The 27,615-nt window shown below is 32.8% G+C and overlaps 1 protein-coding gene and 1 long non-coding RNA gene across 6 annotated transcripts in view; one reads left to right on the plus strand and one right to left on the minus strand.

Moving 5' to 3' along the window:
- The window catches only part of LOC128891727 (uncharacterized), a 190,111-nt gene that overhangs the window by 80,597 nt on the left and 81,899 nt on the right, over positions 1-27,615 (minus strand). The gene's annotated exons all lie outside the window — the stretch shown is intronic.
- LOC128891673 (protein split ends) overlaps positions 1-27,615 on the plus strand; it is a 139,850-nt gene that overhangs the window by 41,439 nt on the left and 70,796 nt on the right. Inside the window, exon 1 of one of the 5 annotated variants that reach the window (XM_054151347.1) lies at positions 20,829-21,095. The exons of the other annotated variants lie outside the window; for them this stretch is intronic. Within the exon in view, the coding sequence (XP_054007322.1) occupies positions 21,076-21,095 (20 nt within the window). The 5' untranslated portion in view covers positions 20,829-21,075. Of the gene's footprint in view, positions 1-20,828; positions 21,096-27,615 lie in introns of those variants that run through there. 5 annotated transcript variants of the gene reach the window in all.

Here is a 27,615-nt window from a genome sequence, read left to right on the forward strand (position 1 = left end):
CGTTATTAAAAGTAGAATAGGTAATACAACAATAGTCGTAGAAACATCAATTATTTATTCGAAACTATGTAATTAGCAAAAGAAATAGGTAGTTAAGTTGATATTTTAAAAAACAATAAGAATATTTTTAGGGAATGAAATTAATAAATAATTGATGTTCCTACGACTATTGTGTTACCTACTCTACATTTAATAACGCATGATTTACTAAATTAATACTTTTAATATCTAAACAATATTATTTCATCTTTTCACTAAAACAATCAAGGGATTTGATCAAATCATATTATTTCATCTTTTGACTAAAACAGTCAAGGGATTTCATCAAATCACTTACTTTCTTTAGGGAAATCACCTCACAGATCAAATCTCTATTTTTATCATTTCCCTGCGACATATCCATACAATATACGAAGTTCAGTAGCTGAAACATTTGTATTAATGTTGTCCTTTTGACACAGTACAAGTGTACGTAATACATATTTGATGCAGAAATTAATTATTCTTTGTCTTTATACATTCAATTACACCATTTTATTACATGAAAGTGTCATTCTTCTTAGTAGTGAAACGTACAGATTACTTCGATATTTAGTTTTACACCTATTTTCTCCTAGCTCTCTTGAAATGTATGACCAAGGGAAATGAAAAGTTGTATGTATTTTTTTTTATTTTTTTTTTATTTTTTAAAATAATTAAATTGTAAGTTTCTCTCAGAAAACCACAGAGTTAATTTCTACACATAATAGAATCTAATTATGTTTCACATTGAACGAATGAACTTTTGTTGGAGTAACTACTAAACTGAATAAATGTTGCGAATAGATCTTTATTCGAATAAAATTCTGACCATATTTTAATAGTAGTCACTTTTTTGGAATCTATATATATTTGGGACACCCAGAGACTCGAAGTTTTTAATATTTTGGGTTGCACTAGTAATATATACTAGCTATTATCATTAAACGATATTAAAAAATAATCAAGTTACTGCCATTGGCTCTAACAAAGGTGTTTTCGTAGTTACATGATTTTACTTAACCTCCTATCATATGAATTTTATTTTATCTTTTCAAAAAGAGATTCTTTTTGCAGTACTCGTACATCCATTAATTTAATTGATATAGAAAGAGGTAAGAGTATCACCTGCCTATCTTGTTTTTGGATCTAAAAAGTTACAGAATAGTGGCAGATAAGAATATAAGAAAAGACTACGGGGGAATTCGTACTAAAAATACTGCATAATTAATTAATTATAAATCTTGCTGGACTTATGAAACATTTAACATTCAGATTTCGCTAAACAAATATTACTTAACTAAAACATAAACTTCGAAAAATCTACCATATAAATAATAAACATAAAATAAAAAAATTGAGATAGGTTTAAGTAATCTGATATTCTTTTATTATGACATCTCAAACAACATACTCGTACCCTTGAAAACGAGTATTGGTAATCCCACTCGTAAGTACAGAAATGCAAAAGCGCGAGAACGTGCTATTGTGATTAAGGTTAAGAACCACTGGAACAGAGGGTTAACGGAGAAAGTACACGCTTCGTGTTTACTGGAAAACTAAATTCGAAATAGGGCAGTTGCTTCTCTCGGTACACGCTTACGAACGATGCACGTCGACTTCCCACCCAGAATGCCCGTATAGGTTGTCCGAGTCATCGAATATTTTATGCATGTGACGCTGGAATTTCCAGACGATGGCCGGTTCGCGTTTTAACTGTGCTTTCGCCTCGCTTCCTTCGCTCGATAGGTCGCCAAGCGTTATTATTCCTCGTACGTACGCGGACGCGATATCATCGTGACCAGGCAGTTGCTTGATACGCAGGGACGTTTAAAAATACAAAAATCTTTTTCCCGTGATTTATTTCGGCGAACAAATATTCCTGGCCACCACGCCGGAAAAATATTCTGCTTACCATAGACCAAAATACGCGCGACGTTGTGAAAATATTTTTATCAAACTAATCTTTTTGCATATCACTGCTTTTGTTCAATTTTTAAGTATCCCACGATTAGAATTGTGAGAATAATGTTTCACAGACCACGGCTAATGCGAAAGATCAGATTTTTGTGGGTATTGAAGAAACTATTGAGCTTGCTACGAAATAATTATTACTAAAAATAATAATAAGGAAGTTTTTCCATTGATGCCAGTTTTATGCGAGATAATGCATTTTTCGCGATTTATAAATTCGATGTTATTTAGCTGGTCACCTCTTAAATATTTACTAGTCAGGCGATTGAAAGTTGTGCTATTGTGAAGGGAAAGTCCATGAGATTCAATTTCACTTCCTTCGGTCAATAAGTGTCATTGTAAACATTCCAGAGAACTTTATATTCTGTTCTTCGAAAATGACGACGGCAATGTCTGGGTTAACGATGTTATTATAGAAATTTGCTAGGCGGATAAGCCTATTTAATTAAATTCATTTATTTCAATATAAAGTAAAGTAAAATACAAATAAAAAACAGAGTCTACCCGTCTATTTATGAAATAACAAATATATGTATAAAACTACATTTTACAATTTTAGTTTTGGTTTCTATATTTATCTTTTTTTCCTCCCTTGCTTTATTTTTAATGTAATGCTTAATAGAAGTAGAAAAATGCTACATAAAATTATAGTTATTAATCAGTTTTTTCGGGAATCAAAATTATTTTCTCGTGAAACGAGAATCGAAGTGCGATGGAAAATCGTGAGACTTCTTGTGGTTAGATTCTTGACCACAATTGCCTAGTGGCACGGGACGTTTCGCGTACGTATTGCGCCCGATCGTGCAGCGATCTCATCGATCGCGTTCTGAGAAAGAAACCTTCGCTTCGAACGAGGAAACAATTTGTCGAGAATGGACACGGACGACGCCACGGAATTAGAAAAGTTCCTGATTCCTCGAGTCGTTTGTTGAAATTCCCTGATAAAATTAACCCTGGAAATAATCATTCGATAGAAACTACCAACACTCGTTATCTAACTGAAGTGACGCGTGAATAAAGAATAGTCGCAAAAATGAAATACGCGAAAATATAAAATATAATTTAGAACAAAATAAATGTTGTTACATGACAAAACGTACTTCAAATTCATCGAACAACGTTAATCAAACAGTTTTAATCTGTGATTTTCGAAGAATCGATGAGTGTACTACACTGTTTAATTTGAAAATTGTTGAAGAACCCTTATTAGAGAGTTTCTTGTACGTTCAATAATATAAATTGAGACATCAATTTTGCTCCTATTAATTATCACGTGTAGAAATGAATTCTGTCCCACCTTATTGTGGGATAATCGATAGAAATGTTGAAGCAATAAGTATTCGCACAACTGTTTAATTTTTAAAGTTTCATTAAAAAAAAGGAAATTTACATTAATGCAAAAGTACATAATACTTCCTTCGTGAGATTTCCTTTAGATTTTGTAATTATTAATAATTATTGTAACTCTTTTAAGCGTTAAATTAACTAAATCATTAGTTATTCGAAGTTGGATCTTCTTCAATTCCTCTATGAGAGCCATTGTTAAAAGTATCAGGTTGTCCCAAAAGTTTCTTTCGCGAGTTGCACTCAATTATTTTCTGTAGCAGTGTTTATATAAATAGACAATCTAATTTCTTAGACATTGATGCTGTGACAGTAACGAACCTAACTTTACTGGAAATTTGATGTTTTCTATATCGTACGGAACAATAGACTAATGCGTTTACGTTAAAAACTCTACTGTAAATGGTTCGTCATAAGAATCGTACAAATACTTATTGCTTCTATACTTTTACCCACTTTTCGCATTTTTTTGTTAATTTCACAAATTATATTAACCAAACAACAAATTAATTATATTAAGTAAATGTTGTTTAGACTATATCTATCTTAGAGACTTCCGAGAATATGTAAAATATAATTGATTATAAAAAAAGAAGTTAAGAAACCATAATTTCACACAAAAGTTTTTTGGGAAATTGATCGGTGTACGAATCCATTCTACATCCACTGTATGTAAAAAAAGTTTCAATACCAAAAATTAATTATATCTGGAAATGATATGCATTAGAAAAATACATTAGCTGGACCAGACTCCCCCCTTAACCGTGAGTCGTCCCCCAGGAACGTGGAGGTATGTTTGGCGTGGAAACGGTAACGAAAGAGTTAAATTTCGTGGGTATCGAGTCCGTGCCCCAGTCTTGTTCCCTACAGCGACAAGACGGATCGATATATGGCGACGTTGCCGAGCGTGAACCCTGGAGCGCTCGCACGCGCGTCGTTGGCGAGCCGAGGAACTTTTGTCCAAGAATCAGCGTGCCCGTAAGGTGGCTGGTCGCGCAGCGACGCAGTCAATACTTGTCCGGCGCCAATTATGCACAGCAGTTTCCAAGCCCTTTATATCCCAGAAACGTTTGCCGGTCGACCTTGTATTTATTTACGTATCGAAATATATCGCGGGCAGCCTCTCCTCTGCTTCGCTCTGCCTCCCCGACGAGCCGGGATTCCGGTTTTGTATGTGTGCTGTTTGAGAAACGCTCGAAGTCGAGTACCGGTACTCGAGATTGCGTGAATTTTCCGCCGCCAGGTTGATGGAACAAAAATAGACGGCGAAACGTTTGATTTTTCCAGCAATGTAGGCTCGCTCGACGCTTATATAAGGTTATCCCGCTGCGTCGAAATCTATTTTCTTCGTGCCGTTTCAATTGCATTATTCTCGCAATCGCCTCGATCGATTTCGTTCGATGCGATAGATGGCAGTTCAATATTCGAGTAACTTCGGGCATCGTTCATAGGGGGCCAGTGCGAAGTGTTGCTGCCACGGTCCGTAGTGTCACGCATCAACTTTAATGGATGTTTCTGGTTGGAGAAACAAGTAATATTCAACTTGTGCACGATCAGGTCTCGTAATAATAATGGGTGCTTGCGGGGTATGAATTCAAATGAAGAAATGGTGAAGTTTGATACAAGGGTATGTGTTCTTCTCATGTTTGTCTCGATCGCTTTCGTTCGATCTCATAAATAGAAAATGAGGGCTCGATAGTTGAGTAATTTCGGGTTACGCGTCTATGTGTTTTAACATTCTTGAATATTTAGTAACAAGATTGGTAGGATACAAATCTAAATCGAAGAATAGGGCAGTCTGGCACAAGCATGTACCTAATTATGTATTATACTCAAGATCGTTTCGATTTTCTTCGTCCAGCGAAATAACTTTGACCATCGCACACGGGAAGGAGGTAGTGTTTTTTTCTTTTTCTTTTCGTTTCAACAGTTTATTTAATGTGCATGGTATCTTTACCGGTTTATATTGCTTTTCTTTACATATTGTATTACAATGTTTTCCTTAAAATATAATTCTTTTTCGTACATCTTTCTTTTAACATTTTTCTTATACCTAGGCTTTACATCTAATTTTAACGGGTGATATAAAATTTGCAGTAAAAATATTACATCACTGTATAGCAACCTATCCTAATATTATTGCATCGCATATTATTCCATTGCACAGTGCTTAGAGCTTACTCGCATACTTGAGTTGTACTTTTCCTATCATCTTTGTCTTGAATTATTCTTAACTTTAAGGAACCAAACGAAAAAAGAAAAACTAAAAAATAAAGTCTTATTCTTTTAGCCCAATCACTGGCTAATGCCATATTTTACTTTCCCGAGGTAGTGTTTTTAATGGCGGTTCGTGAGTAGTTGGAGAAATGACTAATATTTTACTCGTGTATGATCGTTTGAAAATTTAGTAAATTAACTATAAATGTTTCAAGGATATACATTCAAATTAAGAGGATAACGTATTTTAACATAAGCGTCAGTTTAAATAGTGTAGATTTGGAACATTTCAACTACGTATTGCTTATCCTCGTTATAACAAGAAAATGGCGGGAAAGGTGTGTAATTGCGTAGTCGAGATAGAAGAATGGAAAATAATATTTTATGAAAAATAAATGCATAACAGAAAAGTTATTAGGCAAAATTACTAAAATTTACTTATTATATTCAAGTTAGACATTTATAATTTTGCCAAAATCAACGTTGCGATCTTTCCCCAGCCTTGATTTAACTCGATACAAAAATAATTGTTCTTTTTAATTAAATCGATTTGTTTCTTTCTGTTTCAGGTAAGTCACGCAAATTTAACATAAACGTATACACAACCAATTTCCAATGAAGATTATCCAACATTTCGAAGATTTTCTGTCACAGGTATTTCTTATAATTGATCATTGTTCATCGAGGAGTATTATTTTATATATTTTTAAACCGCGGTTTCTTTCTCCACTTAATTGACGGTGCCTCGGCGACAATTCATAGAATACCGTGTAACGCACGTTATTCAGAAAATTTAAAAAGGACCCTATTCGAAAGATACAAGTATTTAATACGAAGCTTGTAATTAACACGGAAATATATCAAACCCATACTCGTCAATGTTCATGAAATTTTTGTGGTAGATAATTTCATAAAAAAAATATTTTACGTATACTTTTCTTTTTTTTGGTAATCGTCCATGTTGAAAGGAAAAAAATAGCCCTCAATCCAGAGGATTAGAAATGCATGTTTTGGAATATCTCGAAATGAGAGAGTGTTGCAAAATAATTTTTTTTTTTTAAATGAGAAATTTATTTTCACCCTATTTTAAATGTAATTTTCACCTCTTCAATATGTACGATTGCCCATAAAAAAAGTACACGTAAAATATTCTGTTTGTAATCTACCACATAAAGGGTATAGCAAGATAAGTAAGTAAAATGTGCCCCTAATTCAAATTCGTCTTGCAATGGGCCATTCTCCTCTGTTATTAGATGAAAACTTTTGACAAAAATCTGAGACATGTAAGACATGGAGACACATTTTTCAACATTTTTTCATTGGACATTATATACTTACAGTATTAGGTAAATATTATCGTTACTATCATCTCCTAATGTTTTTTCAGATCTTTAGCATTTTTTGCATTCTTAAAAGCCTCTAAAACTGACCATAGTTCATAGTCCACACCGATAGCTTTCCCTTATAGCTTCTCCATATATAAGTTCATAGTAATCAAAGGGTATATAAAAATAAAAAAATTGTGAGAATGGAAGAGGTTAACGATAGTTTGTGAAACATACGAACTGGCGCAATAATGTAAAGTTTAACATGTCCGGAATTAGTCTTCATCAAAGATCAAAGAGGTACCTTTTGATAGTTTAGTCCATTTAAAGTTGGGTAACGTTTTACATAAAAAATTACGACAAATTGTTATTATTTTATTCAAATCATTAGGTTGTCCCGAAAGTTTCTTTCGCGAGTCGCACTCAATTATTTGATGTGGTCGTGTTTATATAAATAGACAATCTAATTTCATAGATATTCATGTTGTGACAATAATGGAGCAAAATGAATCGTGCACAATTCAGTAATGTAACATAAAACATAAACTATCGTGCATGTATTACTTATTAATAAAGCGAAAGAAACTTTTCGGACAACCTAATATAAACTTTAATACAATAATAACAATTGCCCTCAAAACATGGCCTTTCGCGTACAACTTGATGTTGTCAAAAATTGTTTATCACCAAATATCCAATAAAAGACTCCGAAAGTTTCATAAAGACCCGCTTAATGCATCTTTGAAAAATTCGAAAAAATAATTGCCTCATTTTCAACGTCCCGAGCGAGGTTCCTCGCAAGCGGCGCATACCGTGTGGCACAGAAAATGGTCTCGGCGGCTTACATTTTTATTTATTGGTCGGAACCCGCAGGTGCCCCTCCGCGTTTGCCCGTGAAGTTCGCAAGGGCAGATACAACTGCGATAAATAGATACCTGGGAATATCGCGAGCGTAGCCGGTTAGGCGTGTATACTTGAACGTACCGCGTCCGTATGCACGACCCAGTTTCTACCGAGGAAACTATGTGGAAAACATTTTCAAACAGGCACCACCAACGTTTTGCCGCAGGACTGTACACTCGGCGTGGGCGCATTATGGCCGTACATATTACGGGAGTATGTATGCGCAGAAACTATAGAAAGCGGCGTCGTTCGATTCTATTATAGTTCGATCCCTCTAACTGTCGTAATACGACGATACACGCGTTTCTCTGCGATCACTCGTCTATGTATATCCAGCACGCGCCTCTTATATAGATATACCATCTTTCAATACCGTCTGCTCGTATGGAAATAATAGGGCAAAGAAGAGGATATAGCACTCTTGGCGGTACATTCAGCTGGAAAATTTGTCCATTCCTATATGAATTTCCCGATATTATCTACGTCGATAGTGATCAGCTGCGCAGGTTCGTTCGATCGAAGCCATTTCGTTAGCCATTACAATGCAGGGTAATTATCTCATTGTCAGACCTGGGGCACTCTTGGAATTATATTATTTGTAATATTATTCAAGTAATATATTGTTAAGTGTAGACATTAATTCTGTGTCTTTATATTCACACATTTATCATTCTAGTTTTTCTAAGTCCTTAACTTGATCTTCGTGAATCCGTGTCTACTATGAATCTATACGGGTAGATAACCCAGGTCTCAATCTGATGGCAATTGGAATATATCCATATGTTAGAAGTTCATTAGCCAAGAAATTTTGTTTGTGTTGTATTTTTAACAAGTCATAAGTGTACTTGATAATTAAAGTAATTGTAGAAGATTAACAGTAAATAAAATTTGATTGCCACTGAAGTTTGTATAGGTGCGCTGCAATCGCCATCAGGTTGAGTACTTGGAAGGTTAGTACCTTTATGTACCAAATGATAAATATACGTGTTTAAACTAGAGTTATACATAATTTAATACAAAAGCACAGAAGTATTTTCTACAACTAACATTAATTATTGACTAATATATAATATATTAAGGGGTTAGTCGCAGTCAGGAAAATGGAAACGAACAGTTTCTTGTGTGTTTTTTTTTAAGGTATTAAATAATAATTTTTATTAATGAAATGTAAATATATTACAAAGTATGTCTTAAAGAATTATAAAAGAATTTTTGTTTTAAAGAAAGGTTAATTCATTTCGTCATAACAGGCGATGGCGTGGGTGACCGCTCGGTTTGCGGTGAGCAAGATTTCTTCAAACTGGTGCACCTGAAAACAAAACTAAAGGTAGATTTAGAAAATCTATTAGACTAACGGGTCCCTGATCGAAGGATTTTTTATTTTCTTGTATACTTTCTTTTTTATCCTGTATTGAATCGCTCAATTTTAGTGAAAAAATTGAAAATCAACTTCAAATGTACGCCATCTTACTTTAAATTAATTTTTTCCAAAATCCTTCGTTCAGGGAGCCGCTAGACTAATCTATTTTCGAAATCTACCTTTGTTTTTGTTTTCAGGTTAATCAGTGTAGAGAAATCTTGCTCGCCGCAAACCTATGCTTTTAAATCATCGTCTACGTCATCGGCTGTTATGACGATATAAATTAAACGTTTCTTAAAAGAAAAAATGTTTTTTAGTTCTTTAAAACATGCTTTATAATATACTTAATTGTTACTTATGCAAATTATTATTTAATAACTAAACAAAAATCACAAAGAAATGTCGTTTTTCCTCTTCCTGAACGCGACTAACCCCTTAAGTATATTGTTACCCAATAATATATTACTTCAAATAACACGTTATTTCAGTTTATAATTATTTTAAAAATATTTTAATAATTTCAATTTTAATATTTTTTAATTTCATAATTAATTATAAATAACGGATTAAACGTGCCATTACTACTACTTTCAGGGCTCCAATTATTAATTTGAACAGAAATTTAATATTTACCGGATCGTTAGTCTTAATTTCAACGTTGCCTTCATTTCCCATGCTTGTATGATTTATTGCAACAGGTAATTTAGTTTAAGTCGAGTAATGACTTTATTAGCACGTTTCGTGCCACGTGGGTAATTAATGACGCATGATGTTTGTCTGAAACATTTTTCATTCTATGAACAAGCACATTCCTATGCTCTATAACAAAGTAAAAAGAGGAAAACAAGGTGGAGCTCCTTGTAAACAAAATTTAATATAAATAAATATTTCTTCTTAGTAGCTATATGCAATTTCGGTAGGAATAGTTTATTTATTTAATATCAATAGTATTAACCTCATCTAGTAATTAGAATTAGTCTTTTACTGTTAGTTTATTGCTAATAATAGTATACATTGTTTTTACTGGATTTATACTCAAACGTAAGGAATATTTATTTATTTATTTATTTACTCTTGTCTTCTCTTTCGAAAATTTCACGCATAGTAACACTTAGGTATAAACTTTATTTGTTTAAGGCGAAGTACAATTTCATTTCGCGTGTATAATTTTTTTATACTGTCATTTTTATTGAACAAATAACGAATCACAAGTTGTTTTTTTTTCTTCATCCAGTTAAGATGTCAAAGGTTTTGAATCGAAGGTTTTTCAAAAGAATGTTGATACGGTCCAAACGACACCCTTAGTTTTCCATTTGCAGAAAGCGTTGCTGAATGTAGAAAACATCGTCGATGCATACGCTATCCGGTGTTCCACGATTTCTATGACGCGTTATGGAATCGGATAGCATTGTGTCGCGGCGGACAAATAGTTCTTTGATGAAAAAAAATATACATATACTATCGATGGGAAAGGATTCACGCACCGCATGGTAACTATTGGTTACTACGCTTCGCGTCGAGGGGAAAAAATGTATTCAGAATACCCAACTGCATGCAGTCTATTCGTTCGTTAGGTGCAGATTGCTTTTTGTTTCAATTGCTTGGACTAAATCAGTGTTTCTCAGAGTTCACTTCCCCATGGACCCTTCCCGTAAAGGAAAATGTTTAGTAGGCACCTCGAAATAGTAAAACATGTTTTTTTAGATACTTTTTCACCGTGTAATACTACATTGAAATGAATAAAACTTTCAATTAAACTCGTCTTGCAACTTAAAGTTTATATATTTTTCATATCTTAATGCGAGTGTTGTTAATAGATTGATAAAGTCTTCTCATTGAAAATAAGTCCAAAGACGATCATATTCTGACTATTTCTAAATATAGGTAGGTGGGTATCTTTTGTTTATTTTATAATTAAAAATAGGTTGAATACGGTCATGTTTGGACTCATTTCCATCGAGAGAAACTTTACAAATTCAATGACAATAGTCACGTAAAGATATATTGAAAAATATATGAAATATATTGAAAAATATATGAAAAATATATGAAATATATGAAAATGAAAATTTGTTTTACTGGTTGTTTGATCGATTTTTATTTATTCAACAACTAGTTAAGTAAATCAATACGATAATTAAAGGTAAACAGTGGTGTACTAGGTTTCAAAAAATTACTTACGTTCCTAATGGGGGATGTTAGAGAATGAAAACAATGTAAAGCAATGGTAAATTAATATAAAGAAAGAAATTAACGGATATTGTACACCATTTTAATGCAAGACTAGTACAGAAGGTGTTATAGTCGCGTAGATGACTCTGCACCCTTATAAATAAATGGAAGTAAAGTAGAGTAAAATTATTATATTCCGTACATGTAGCATGTTTTTTATATTTGCCATAAACACATAAAATTCAGTCTTCGGCTAATAACGAATATTATTGCTATCATACAGACCAAATTTATGTAGAATAGATGGATTTCTTTCACTTCATAAACATCGCTCGTTATCTTTTTTTTTTTATACATTCTCGCAAAAGCGTCCTGTTCATTTACGTAAACGTTAAAGTCGTGATTTACGCCATAGGCTGAAACGAATCTAAGGATAGCGTTCATAATACGGAATGGTAACACGTCGATCGGCTCGGCCTCGAATGAATCACACGTTACTGTATCTGAATGCTCTAGATCCTGTGTAAAATGATACGTAATAAAGTGCACAAGGGTAATTATCATACGTTATTTGTGGAAAACAGAACATTTTGCGATAGCGTGTCATGGAATCGCGTGATATACAAAATGAATATGAAATATGTTAAACGAATGAAAATCGAGTGAAAATATGCGCAGATGGGTAAGGGGGAAGAAACAGTCGATCGAATTGCTGGATGAGGATTCAAAACTGGATCGGACCGGATGCTTAGATAGAGCTTTCCTTCTAACGCTAAAGAAAATCAAAATACACAAAATAATTAACACTAGGTTTAAGGCGACGCCACTGTTTTCATAAAAAAAAAAAACTGTAGGATTTCAAATTTACCTTAAGGATATATCTTTCTTCTATATGAACCTAATTTCACCTTTGAAAAATTGCAAATTGCATTTTCAGAGGTGTAAACAAATCAGCATAATTTCTTGCCATTTTTTCGTAATTTCTTTTGCAATAAGAAATCCTTTAAACCAAAGGTTCCCAAACTTCTTAGACTAACTCCGGTATTTATCCATAGATTTTCTTCAACATAAGTTTGTTTTCTTCGTAAAAGTGCGATCTATACGTAGACAATAAGAAACTGGACATAATTTGACAATTTCTATTTTTCCATGGCGATGGAAGAAATATTCGTGTTCTATTTTAGCCGAAAAAATCAAAGTTTTTCATATATATTGGCTCGTAACTAATGAACCGATTGGAAAATAATGACAAAATCAATTGTTGGAAATTCGATTACCTTTAAAACGGCGTCGTGCGCGACTCAATCGGACGTTTCTAACTCGAGATATGGCCTAAAATCTGAAGGTATGTCAGAAAGAAATCGAAAAAAAATTCAAAAATTCATATAAAAAAAACCTATCCATAGAAAATTTTTTTCTTGCGATTTTCGAGTTTAGTAGACCAAAATGCACAAGAACAAAATTGTGGCATTGAATGTAAATTCTTTTTTCTTTTTTTTTCTTTTGAAAATTAGTGTTATCTGATCTTCAATAGTCGCGAAGGAAGATTTTAACTTTGTAGAAATTTCCACGAGTTTTAGTCTGGCAGCCATGTCAAAACGGCACTGGATAAGTGCCCACATATTAATGGTCGGGGATGTATATAAATCGTTAGGAAGACCTCGCAACGGCGGGTAAACAAAGTTTGGAAAATGGTGCCCTAAAACATTCGCAGTGGACAACGAGACGAATCGTGGAAGTCGATGTCTCGTGTCTCGTCGTATGGGCGCGTGCGCGCGCGCACGTGATTTGTACCTTTCCAGAGGCGAGACTCGTAGGTGGTGACCGAGGACGCGGAGATGACAGGGGTCTCGGTTACGTAACATCGAAGATGCCAAGCAAACCGAGGAGGAAAGAGAACGGGGCTTCCTGCTCCGAGCTCGAATGGTCGTTGGCATCCGAGGTGCTAGGAACGTTCTTTGAACGAAATGGCTGCTTCCCCTTAACCCTCTATGGGCTATTATTTAGTTGTATTAAAAATATTAGGTGCAGAAATTAATTCTGTGCCTTTACATTAAATTGTTTGTGTGTATTGAAATTAATGGCCGGCAGTGTATCTCTAGTTATATAGAAATATTTACTCGACATTTTGTTATGTTAGATACCAGACTTCATAGTAATGAAACACACAGAGTTTGCTCGACTTCGGTATTACAAGTGTATGTACTTTCTTGGAATTCATGATTAAAGGAAGATTCAAAGCTCTATATTTTTTTCTTTTTAAATAAATTTACCTTAGAGGATAAGGTAAGTTTACCTTAGAAAAGCACAGAATTAATTTCTACGCCTTACAGAAAAAAATATAAGAGAAATGTAAATTAGATAGAAAAAATACAACACCGTGGAAAACGAGCTTGGTAAATACGAAGTAATTGAAAGTGAAGAAAAAGGGAAATAACAAGGAAAGGGTATTGATATTGAATATAGAATGATTGAAAGTTTTATATGTTAATGTTTTTTCTTTTTGTCAAGTTTTCCTTTTTTAGAGAAGATAGAGAAAAAGTTTGTTTAACTCTTTTATTTATCGCTATTCATTTATCGTTCGTCGTTGAAGTCTGTAAAGGTCTAACCTGTTCCATGACGCGATGTAGAATTAAATCCGGTATTCGGAGCCTAATTTGGCGAAAATAATGCGAGGTACGTGGTCATTTGGCGACCACGCATCGGCTTTGATCGATCGAAATCATTGTCATGCAAGCCACGCCATCATTTTATTGCCACACAGTAAACAATACTAAACGAATAAAATAATTCTTTGAGTCGCAATCGAACAATCCCATTCATTTTATTTTAAATGTGTTTAATTATGTTGAGATGTTCTCGATTCTTTTGTGGATATTTGTCGGCGTGTACTCGATGTTATGACTAATTACGAATGATTAAAATGAAATAATAGTACGTTTATAAACGCAAACAAAATGGAGTATTTTTGGTCCTCAAAATTATAATTCTAAAAGTCTAAAAATATTTAAAGACGGCCTCGTGTTGATTAATTGATACATTACAATTTTTGTAACGAACATGACATCGATCACCTTATTTAGTTGCGAGAGTGACTTAGGAAAATATACAATTATAACTATAATTTTAGGAAAGAGAAGATAGGAAATGATTAGTTCTATAACAATTAATTGGTTCCTTAGAATTAGTAAAAACGAATATATAAATTACGGTAAACAAACTATGTTCCTGTAACAAATATTGATTATTTGGTTACACATGTTTGATTTATTTGAAAAATTATTTTTTCTTTTCCACAAGTAGAGATCAAGTTTCAAGAATATTAAAACATTCTTTCTCTCTCATTGGTTACTTTAGGAAGTATTTAATAAGCCAGTAATTCAAGTTTCGAGGGGCTGGAGGGTGGTTAGATTGATTGTATTTCGTAAAACAATCTAAATTTCCAAATAAGATTTGTTATTTAGAGTGCGTAACTCGAATAGATGTATAAACCATTGCAATTAAATCTTATTCGAGGCTGGCCGTCCCGTCTACTATCACAATAAGCGTATATAACTCGTAACCAGACACGAAATCCAAGATGAAACTCGATTCGCGACGTCTTACTCTGTAACCAGGTGGTATTTCGTTACTCTGATCTTCATATACGAGAAACAAACAAAGTGCATCTGATTGGTCCGTGTATATGATATCGCACATTATTATCTAATACTATGATTTGTCTGGGTTTATGTTCATACAACTTCCATTCGCTAATGCAACAATTTGTGGTAATAAAAGTTAACGTAACTTATTGTCAGTCTTTTGAAAGACAAACTATTTGAGAAATACAACAATTTTAATCGATATTTACGTATTAGCAATCGACGCATTTGCCAAAAAATTTTGCACCCGCAAACACTGAAAAGATCCCTCGAAGAAGCTCTATGTTATTTATTAAAAACAAAGTAGGAAGACAAACTACTTGGGTATTGTAAACAATTGCTTGCTACATTATATTTACGCATTATACGTTGCTTTGAAACATATTGTTTCATAGAACAACGTTAATATACAGAATTATAATATTATGTATATAAATATAATGTTGTGTAAACTTTATATGTATAATATATAAAGATAGCATCTGTCTGCCATGTATGTAATATAAATATTCTTATATATTGATATAGTTATTCCAGAAAAGAAATATTACATAGATGTATATAGATATATATGTAATAACCGTAAAAAAGTCTAGCTGCTTCTGCACGATTCTGGTTACTTAGATAACTTAAACATAACTTAAACCTAAACTTACAATTAATTTAACAAAGTTGTCTATACTAATATTATAAAGAGGTAAAGTTTGTTTGTTTGTATGTACGGTGTAATCTCCGGAACTACCGAACCCATTAAACAAATTTGTTCAGTAATAGAAAGCTACTAAGTAACATAGGCTATGTTTTATTTTGATAAAATTACGTTTTAAATTTGAAATCTGAAAATTTGTAAATCAAGTCGGAAGAAACAGTTGCTCGGCTACTTTATCGGCGTGCGCTGAACAAATGATTGGATATACGTAAAAATAATGTGATACAAAAATATTGATTATTAATAGATCCAAAAAAAAGTCAGCGACACGATATACCTAGCTTTTATATTTAAACCACATTAACGCTTCTTATGTTAAAAATGGATTGAGAATTATAAGGTGAACTTTAAGGGTACTTAATAGGTATAATATATTAATCTTTATAAAAAAGAATCATTTTATCATCTGGAAAATCTCATAAAGATGAAACTTGCCCCGTACAGCATGTTATTTGGTCGCATTATTTAAGAAATAATGAAAATTGAAAATATTCACAAAGAAATGAATTATAGTTAATTCATCACACGGCCGAATTCGTCGTTAACATTTAGATTTAAAAATCTAACTCTACCCTACACTCAGTTGAATGCGTTCAGCGGTTACAAAGTACCTAACTACATACTTGCATAAACACTACAATAATTATTGTACCTACGCGAGTGAACAATGCAATCACGAACGTGATTTAGAAGAAGAATAGTATTCCACCTGAGCGAAACAGAGTGAAATTGAGCGGGCGCAATTAGTAATTAATATACAGTGGATGTAGAAAGTATTCGTACACCGATCAATTTTCAAAAAAACTGTATAAAATTGTAATTTATTAACTTATTTTTTGTAAACAACGATATTCTACATATTCTCGGAAATCTCTAGAATAGACAGATTACAAAAGAAATACTATTTATGTAAGTTGCGAAATTAACAAGAAATAAACAATTAATCGATAGAAATGTTGAAGCAATAAGTATTCGCACAACTGTTTAGTTTTTAAAAAGAAATTTACATTAATTTACAAGTATATAATACTTCCTTCGTGGGATTTCCTTTTGATTTTATAATTGTTGTAACTCTCTTAAGCGTTAAATTAACTAAATTATTAGTTATTCGAAGTGGGATCTTCAATTCCTCTATTACAGCCATTTTTTTAAAGTACTTTACTGGAAATTTGATGTTTTCCTAATTCGTACGGAGCAATAAACTAATGTGTTTACGTTACAAACTCTACTCTAAATGGTTCGTCGTAAGAATCGTACACATACTTATTGCTTCTATACTCTTACCCACTTTTCGAATTTTTTTGTTAATTTCGCAAATTATATAAACTAATAATTGTTGTTTGGGCTATATCTATTTTAGAGACTTCCGAGAATATGTAAAATATCATTGATTATAAAGAAAAGGTAGTTAAGAAACTACAATTTCACACAAAAGCTTTTTGGGAAATTGATCGGTGTACGAATACATTCTACACCCACTGTATTTGGAAATGAATGATCAGTCCATGGAATATAAATAGAATTCATCAATGAAAATATAAATAAAATGACTCCGACTATGAATGCATTATCATATTGAATCGTGACTGTACTTAATTAATTCAGTTACACATTATGCGATCAAGTTAAATATAAACTGTGTGATCATAGCATCCCTAATAATAATCCAAGTTTTTGAAGGTTATTCCTAAAATTCTGTAGAATTACATTGACTAAATCTGAAGATCTTATTACAAGTTCCTAGCCATTAATTCGATATTACTCGCGACGAAGGGTCGTTTGAACAATCTTTCATCGCGAGTAATACCGATTACCAGGTCTCACCACGTGGTAAATCTCCCTTCACAGTATTCGCTTAATACTAATAAGTACGAAGAGAAGAAAATAAAAGGAAACAAAGTTACATATTCTGTGACAATCAACAGTAATGCATTTCTAGCAACATAAATTCGATGATATTTCTAGTGCTAGTCTACACAACATATTTTATTTTACATTATATATATACATAGTCAGTCTCATAAGTATTCGTACCCTCTATAACTACTAAAAGAATTTGTTTAAATTAAATTATAGGTTTGTTTGATGTTTCCAAACAAATTTTTTATTATAGATATATAAATGAATAAACTTTACACACACACACACAAACAGACATATTTATAATGAAAAATTTGTAGATATATTTATGTGTAGAGTTTATTCATGCACGTACTTATAATAAAACATTAATTTTGCGAACAAATCCTTTGGAATTGCTGTATACTGTTTGCTCACGCGCATCGACATAAACATTGCCAGCACGAGAGATTGTGGAAAAAAAAATGCCTTGAGAAATTTTCGTCAGTAACAGATATTGACCGTGAACGTGGAAATTTTACGATTCGCCATCGGGACGTCTCAATGTTTTCATTCCGTGGTGCCCGCCAAAAGTTTCCGAGTTTTATCGTCAGAGTTAGTCCCGAACAACACCTCGTTTCCAAGAAAGACATTCACCCGTGGCGTGTATTATTTATCCGTGGAAACGAACCGTTCGTTGAATATCGGTGGTGTGTCCTGTTGTTGAAATTTTACGAGTTCGGTGGTAAACATGCCGATCTAATTCCAGTGGCGTCGCGCGGTGCGTTACACTTTGTTTGATATACAACACCAGCATGACCGTCTTAAAGAGGAAACCATATTAGCAGGTCAAATATTAAGTATTCTTCGTGATTTCTTTTTATAGCGGAGAACGTTTTCAATATTTGTTTAAACTTTGGGAATCTTCTAGGTACGCTTTAAAGTACATTTTATCATTTTTTCAACTCATTTCATGTAGAAATCATACAGCAATCAATTTTTCTACTAATAGTTTCTGTCGAGTAAGTCGTTCAAACATTATAGAGCCTACCTTTTAGTATTTTCAGTTAAAGGTTAACACGCTTCTGCGATTAAAAATCCAATTCAAAATTTGTACACCTTCGTACGTATTTTACTCCTGCAACGCGACGGTTTGAATAAAAACCGTTTAATTAACTTAGTTAAAAATACATCATTTCAAGTTCCTTATACAAACTTTGCGACGTTCAATTAATTTTGTTTCTAGCCACACAAACGTGCGCAGTCTAGTTTGATAAAATGAAAATGAAGCGTTTGAAAAGTTAAGATCAATGTTTATCACTTTATCATGCTAAATGAATACTTTTTAAAATTACCTATAGATTGATATCATAGTATTTTGTCTTAGATTCATTGTAGACCCCGGACTGATTGATTTTTGTACATACATATAGTTTCTGTTAATTTCTATACATTTATTTAATCACGTCGAACCTGTCATTTAATTTATACAAATTTGTTAAATATTCATCGAGGGTACGAATACTTATAGGACTGTCTGTATGTGTCAATAATACAATTATTATTATTGCGGCAAACTAAAATTGTAACTGTACAGGAACCTTTTGTTCGGGAATAACGGGAGGCTGGATATGTAAAATGGCACAGTGCGCGGTCGTTGAAAGAACGAACGAACACGGGAGAGAAAAAGGGGAACAGAAAACAAATGAAACGACTGCGAAGGGAAACGCCCGTTGGAAACGGATCGTAAACCGACTTAGCTTTCGTTTCGAGCCGCCGTGGGTGGCGAGTTTGCCCGGATGGGAAACCTGTACGGTCTTCTGTTTAATGATGATCTATTTTGGTCGATGGCATTCGAACTCTCGCTTCGTGCTTTGTCAGTCAACAGGAAGCAATAGAATTTAATTTTCTACGGAGCACGTTTCCTCTTTCCGGGGCATAGCAGTCGATTCGATTAAAAATAAGGCACCCGTGAGCGGAAAATTGAACAAACGAATTCCGCGTTTTCTCGGTAGCTGGTTTGGGAAACAACTCCCTTTGCCGTTACGCTACACTTGATGGTTCAGCCAGCAAAATCTTAAAAGCATTTTATTTCTCAGTCATCTTAAAGACAGCTTAACAAGGATGGTTTTAATTATTCTATTTAAAATGTTGAGTGCCACGTCATTCAACATGCCGTGTCGTATGGGTGCTAGGAATTTTCATCGAGAAACAGAAGCATTTAATTCTTAAGGTGGTATACGCAGTTGTTATAGGCACAATTCAAGAAATTTGTTTCACAATTTAAACACATAATTTTTTTTGTTGGGATTTCAATAAAGCGATTTGGATGTCTAAGTGCACTTATCATTTTATTATTGAACACAAATTAAAATACGTATATACGAATAACATATTATTAATACATAAAGATAAGAACTGTAAAGAAAACTTTGTTGTTATCATAAGACAAAAGAAACACGTGCGTCGTAGATAATAGAAATCGGTTGGCGCTGCTGTCGGCAATCGCGAGCCAATTTTGAGCCAAGTGAGAATTACAACCGCTATTGACCGATTTCAACATTTTTTTTTTGTTTTTTGTTTTTATAGTTACATCCACCTCGTAGGGTTATTAGCAACTACATGAATTTTTGGTACGTCGAAATTTGGGTGAATAGTTTTGTTTGTTTAAGAATCATGATTAAGTTATTACAATTTTCAGTTGTATCGGTGGCGTTTTCGATTTTTTCATGGATTTTGAATTTTCTTCTTTCTCGTTGGTACTTGACGCAGGAGGTGATGATGTGTTCTGTAATAAAAAAACAAAGCGTAATTTTACAGTATCAGCATTGAACTCGATATACACACCTTTTGTCAAAGTATATTTAAAAATGACGAAGATACAGCAAATTTTTGTGAGCGTTTTTCTTTCTGTGTACACGATATCTCAAAAACTATTTCACCGATAGACTTCAAATTTTTAGGGCTTATTGTACACTTGGAAGACTGCTGAATGAACGAAGGATTTTTCGAAATTTCGATTTTTACCAAAATGGCAAATGGTTTTACTGAAATGAAAACACCCTTTTCCTGCATTCGATACTGTGATTAGTAGATTAGTGATTAGTAGACTGTGGATCTTTATGCAAAAATCTTTGAAAACTTACCTCCAAAAATTGAACCTAAATAGGGATTTGTTTTACTCTGTAAATATTATAATTGCATTTTGTAGTTTCTCGCACATTCAGTTGTCCTATAAATGCCATAAAAATCCGCAGTGTAGCGATTAGGTTCCCATGAATCTTATTTCTGCAAAAATGTCAATTTTTCGACGTGTGTATCAATTGTTAAATTTCCCTTGTTAGTAATGTACACGAGCTCGTCGTTGATGTCAGGCCTGTTCACGGGTGGAGCCCATCCCTCGATCGTTTCCCCCACCACGCAGCTTTTCCCCCGTTTCTTGGTCAGTTGCGGAAACAGAGAGAGGCGTCAGTGTAAAGTGGAGCAGAGAGTAGAGCAGATCGCGTAATTTGCGCCGTCGTGGTACGCGCATCCTAACGGGACCAGAGTGGGGGAAGCTGTATCGGGTACATGTGCCGGCTCGTGGACAGGTCTGTTTTATGTGAAATTGAAACTAATATAAGGGTGAGTATTAACGGATAGCGATTAATGGAACTTCCATATACGAAGGAAAATTGAGCGTGGTTAAATAACACTAGTTTACAAAATAAAAAAAAATATTGTACATTCAATGCCACAATTTTGTTCTTGTGCATTTTGGCCTACTAAACTCGAAAATCGCAAAAAAAAATTTTTTTGTGGATAGGTTTTTTTTATATGAATTTTTGAATTTTGTTTCGATTTCTTTCCGACATACCTTCACATTTTAGACCATATCTCGAGTTAGAAACGTCCGATTGAGTCGCGCAGGACGCCGTTTTAAAGGTAATCGAATTTCCAACGATTGATTTTCTCATTATTTTCCAATCGGTTCATTAGTTACGAGCCAATATATATGACAAACTTTGATTTTTTCCGCTAAAATAGAACACGAATATTTCTTTCATCGCCACGGAAAAATAGAAATTGTCAAATTATGTCCAGTTTCTTATTGTCTACGTATAGATCGCACTTTTACGAAGAAAACAAACTTTTGTTGAAGAAAATCTATGGATAAATACCGGAATTAGGAACAATTGAGTAAAGGTACAAAAATCCCAATTTTACTCTGTTTTTGTATTTTTTCCCTATTTATATAGGAAACATTTATTTAATTAATTTCGTTTAGAAATAATTTCGACCTTTACTTTGTCTTCTGTTATTTGTTGGATTCGTTTCTCTGATGAGGAAAACCAAATGTAGTCTCCCAACATTCTTTCATCCGAATATCCTTGATAGCGCTGCTCAATAGTTTTGATATCTTGGTGAAACCTTTCCCCGTGTTCGTCACTTACATCGCCAAAATTCTCCGGGAAAAAATCCAAGTGAGAATATACAAAATGAATTTTGAGCGACATATTGACGCCTGTTGAAATTAAAATTGAAATTAAATGTACAAATTTTTCCATTTTGTCCAATGTAATGGAATAACAGTATATATTTCATACCCATTTTTGCATAATTTATTAGGAAATCTTCAACAACTTCCTTATAATTCATACTCTGCCCAGCCAGTAGCCCGAAATTGAGCGGCGTTATCAAGGATATTGGGATGAAAGAATGTTGGGAGACTACATTTGGTTTTCCTCATCAGAGGAACGAATCCAACAAATAACAGAAGACAAAGTGAAGGTCGAAATTATTTCTAAACGAAATTAATTAAATAAATGTTTCCTATATAAATAGGGGAAAAAATACAAAAACAGAGTAAAATTGGGATTTTTGTACCTTTACTCAATTGTTCCTAATTCCGGTATTTATCCATAGATTTTCTTCAACAGAAGTTTGTTTTCTTCGTAAAAGTGCGATCTATACGTAGACAATAAGAAACTGAACATAATTTGACAATTTCTATTTTTCCATGGCGATGGAAGAAATATTCGTGTTCTATTTTAGCGGAAAAAATCAAAGTTTGTCATATATATTGGCTCGTAACTAATGAACCGATTGGAAAATAATGAGAAAATCAATTGTTGGACATTCGATTACCTTTAAAATGGCGTCCTGCGCGACTCAATCGGACGTTTCTAACTCGAGATATGGCCTAAAATGTGAAGGTATGTCAGAAAGAAATCGAAAAAAAACTCAAAAATTCATATAAAAGAAACCTATCCATAGGACAATTTTTTCTTGCGATTTTCGAGTTTAGTAGGCCAAAATACACAAGAAAAAAATTGTGGCATTGAATGTACATTTTGGCTGTAAACTTGTGTAATCTGACGTATCAAGAATCTTCAATCAAAATTATATATTAGTCGAAATTATATTCAGTCAAACGATACTGGACGTGATTAGTGTCCGTTAATACGTCTCTTTTACAAAGTGAAATATTGTAATAAACTAAAGTAAGTGAAGTAAAGGAAAGTATTGATTTGACTTTTAGGACAAGATTTGCGTGTAACTCCCCGGTTTTAGCCTTCCACTTCAATTGTGCAGGCTGTTCCGAAATACGTTATCAAATTTGAGATAGGCGGTGATTCCTCTTGAGAATGTTCATTGATAATGTAGAATCAAATTTTTTCTTTGTGCGATTGTTCGTTTTTGAGCATATTATGTGCATATTCAAGTAAAACACAATTCGGTAGATTTCATTATCAACGTATTTAGTAAATTTGTATACAGTATACAATTTTGCTTATTATTTGTATATTATTTATGTACAGTATACGAATTTATTATTACGTTTCGTTAAAATTTATAGTATTAGACGCAATTGAATTTTATTTAAATTACATCCTATATGTTATAATTATTTAACAATTAAATTTACTGGTCCTTCGATAAACGTGATTTTCATAAATTACAAATTTAGGAGACGAATGGATGTCTGCATAGATAGAAAAGTCAAATAATTTAATTTAGAAATTGGAACGATTAGGGGGAAAGGTTAAAGAGACAATTGCGAACAAAAAATCAATAGCCATTTCGAGTGAAGTGAATATATTTATCTTCAACGTTTTCAGTGATCCGGTTTGTCAGTATCTTCGGAAAGTAGGTTAACACTAAAATTACTGCAGGCCCCTTTATCCGTCGTTACAATGAACAATCCACCGATAGATTGCGTTTTAATATATCAAAGTATGGCAGTTTCGGTTAAATTTTAATTTTGTTCGAGTAACATTTTAATGTTATTTTTTAACTTTAATATTGCTCGGGTAACATCACAATTCTATTTTTAATTTTAATAATTGTAGGTTCAAAAATTGTTCAAGTGTACATAGTGTACATGTATCATAGTTCAGTTAACATTACTTATAACTACACTGCGGATCTTTATGCAAAATAAAATCTTCGCGAACGTGTTTACAAAAATTGAACTTAAATAGAAATTTATTTTATTCTGCAAATATTGTAACATGAACTTTACTTTCAATCTTTTTTATATTCTTACATATTGTTTGCATTTTGTAGGTTGTTGTACATTTAAATTTCCTATAAATGCATAAAGATCCGCAGTCTACTTATAACATTCATAATAAATAACGTTTCTTTTGAGACTAATAAACGCTGATGCATATTATTTTACATTTGTAAATCTTTCTATCGATATTTTCAATTGAGCGATCCGCATTAAAGAGGGAAACTATATTAGGAAGTCAAATATTAGCTGTTTTTCATTATTACTTTTTTACAGAGAAAAATTTACTTAATTTTCTTTTAAGTTTGAGAATACTTTACGTATGTTCTAAAGTAAATTTGTCCATTTTTTCAATGCATTTCACACTGTAATCTTTGAGATACGCGTTTCTTTCGAAACATTTTATATCAAAAATATTCTCAAAGTTAAAAAAGCTTTACACAGATTCTTCTTTGTAAAAACAAATATACCGAGAAACATTTTATGCTTGGCCTCCTAGGGTGTTTGCTCTCCATAGCTTGCTACGTTAAACCTAAACCCATGAAACGATTAGACGAGGAAATTCTACGATTTTCTGTTAGTATAACGAATCCACCTTGACCTTAAAATTGTCACGTAGAATCTAGAATCATTCTTTGATCCTGAGGACGATCGATTGGTTAAGCAAGTTAGCTATGTAAAATATAAGCTCTTTGTACGCAACAATGAATCATTACACCCAACAATGAAATCACTGCACCGCAATGAAGATCGCGATAAATCAATTTAAGGATCGAGTCTACGTGCAGTTGATAATACTGGTTATACTGTTGGCCACGGTGTAAATTTAATTGCTGATAGAATGCCTATCTAATAAAGTTTTATTAAGACGGATCGATAACATTCAACGCCGTAAGAATCATTCGGATTATTCATTGACTTATGTAGCGAAACAAAATTGCTTCCTGTAATATTAAATTCTAATTACAAACACCCAATGACAAATTTTTCGTTAGTAGTCAAATCATGAACAAAGAAACACCCTTGACTTAATTTCTGAGAATCATTGTATAATTTATTTGCACAGTTTTATTAACATTACACTACGTTTACACGATAATCGTTGCTTTTCATCCTGCTTCAGTTAAAAATAATAATTGGATGATAAACATTGTTGAACATTTTGCTTATAATAAGATTAATATGTCTGAAAGCAAGTGTAATAATAACTAGTAATTTATTCTTAATGTATGGAAACTCCATGTGAAGCAACTAATTTATCTTCTCATTTACATTTCTCGTCTGTTTTAGTAAAAATTATAAACAGTATTAAAATATATAGTAAAAAGTTTTGGCTCGTGATACAATTCAAATATTTACCGCGTACAAAGACGGATATAATTTACATTAATAATTTAAAACATTCTGATTTTCACAATGCAAATGGTATTTTTTATATATTGTACCAAAATAATTTCACTAATTGTCCACCTTTGTACGAATAATAATTTGTTCTACCAGCATGTAGAATATGCAAGAAATATTTATTTCGAAACGCTTTTATTGCAATTAAGCATATCGTAAGAAGAATGCTTCAAGTTTGCATTGGAACATTTCCAAAAGTTTTGTTTATTATTTTACTATGCTGGAAAATTAATATTAATTGATATTCCCTTTATATTGATAATAAGGTTCAAAAGTATTCGTTTGATCGAATAATTTCGTAATTTATCACCAGTAACACAATTTCGTTGAAAAAGTCAATTTGACGAAAATGATAAAAATGACGGAAGTTTTCATAGAAATTAATGTAAATACTAAAAAATTAATCGATACATATTTATTCACTTTTGATTCATTCAAATTAAAAGTCGTTCTAGTTTTATATTTTCTAAGTTATTTCTTTCGTAAGTTAAATTATTGTTCTTTGTCACTAACTCGATGTTTCTGTTTTGTTTCAGGTAAGCGACGAAAATCAAACCTAGACGAGTCTACTGTTAATTTCCAAAGAGATTTCTTACCACAGGTATTTAACGTAATGCTCGATGTTAGCATAGAAGGAAGAAACGGAATTGCTTTCAATAAAAAAATATTTTGCCACGGTTTTCTTTTGTGTCACTGTAACTCAGGAATGGTTTATCAACTCATCATAAAATTGATATAGCGTCTTCTACGTATGAGCCATCGATGTTAATAAATAAATACTTCGAATTTACTTGCTCGACAAATGTATAATGTAATTTTATAAATTTAATTGCGTCGAAATTTAGTGCAAATAAACCATCCTGAGTTTATTTTTATTCGGTTACTTACGGTCTAATTTTGACATTCATTAATTCATAACTAGACTGCGGATATTTATGTAAATTCATATTTGTATGTATATTTATGTTCGAAACGTGTTTTTTATTTTCTATCACTTATATATATGTATATTTATGCAATTGTTCGTGTCCTTCTATAGTTTTGTATATTTACACGTGTCATAAATGCATAAATACCTGCAGTCTAATCATGAGTATATACAGGGTGTTCACAAAGATACTAGCCAGAGTTTTGCTCGTAGATACTAAGTATTAGAAAAATAAACGATGAAGGAAAAAGTTTTCTAGTTTTCTACGTCTAACATAATGGCATATATCAATATGCTATAAAATTATAGTGGCGATATTTTTGAAGAAACAATGGTGACATTCAATTTTTTATACGGAACCATATATATTTTTATCCATAATGTAATAGTTTAGGCAAATTTAACGACCTATAATACATGGTCATTTATTATAATATAAATGCTTAAATTGGTGTTCGAAATTCAAATCGAATCAGTAGATTTAATCTAAACTTTGTTTTCTAGCATCTTTTTTCTAATACTTATTATTTACGAGGAAAATACTGGCTAGTATTTTCGTGAACACCTTATACATAAACAAGAAATTCACGCAATGAATTGCGAATTATAAAATTCGTGGTAGCAGGAATTTCGTAGCTGTTTAGACAGATTGATAAATATCTTACGGGGAACAAGCGATTTCTTGAATAGAAAGCGAAACCCTACTTCCCATCGCTCTAATTGAATTTCGTTGCACACGATGAATTTACGAAGTGCAACCGTGGTAGCAATTTTTAATTCGCGGAATTCGACTCCGTTGACGTGAAAGTTCAACGTGGGCCCGGCACGTTCGTGGTTCGTCGACCTCGATCAAAGGAAACCGGCTGCGTGGGCTTGTCCCTTGTCATTGTGTTTGTACGCGCTTACTTAACGAGCCTGGAGAATTCTGGCTAGACCGAAACGAAATAAACATTTTGACAGAAAATACGGCTGATAAAAATAAAATATACTCGTGTTGGTTAACCTATGAGGATTCGTTAAAAATAGAAATATTTTAGATCTAACGTGTCAATCTCCTTCGGCACAATTTTATATAAATTAAAAAGAAGATCCGTTTTAAAAAAAACGTTATAAATTGACCAAAAATAAAATATACTCGTGTTGGTTAACTATGAGGATTCTATGAGGATTCGTTAAAAATAGAAATATTTTAAATCTAACGTGTCAATCTCCTTCGGCACAATTTTATATAAATTAAAAAAAAATCCGTTTAAAAAAAAGGCCGTTATAAATAGAGGTAGAA

The sequence above is a fragment of the Hylaeus anthracinus genome, unplaced genomic scaffold, assembly GCF_026225885.1.
Source record: "Hylaeus anthracinus isolate JK02 unplaced genomic scaffold, UHH_iyHylAnth1.0_haploid 12002, whole genome shotgun sequence".
Classification (NCBI taxonomy): Eukaryota; Metazoa; Arthropoda; class Insecta; order Hymenoptera; family Colletidae; genus Hylaeus; species Hylaeus anthracinus.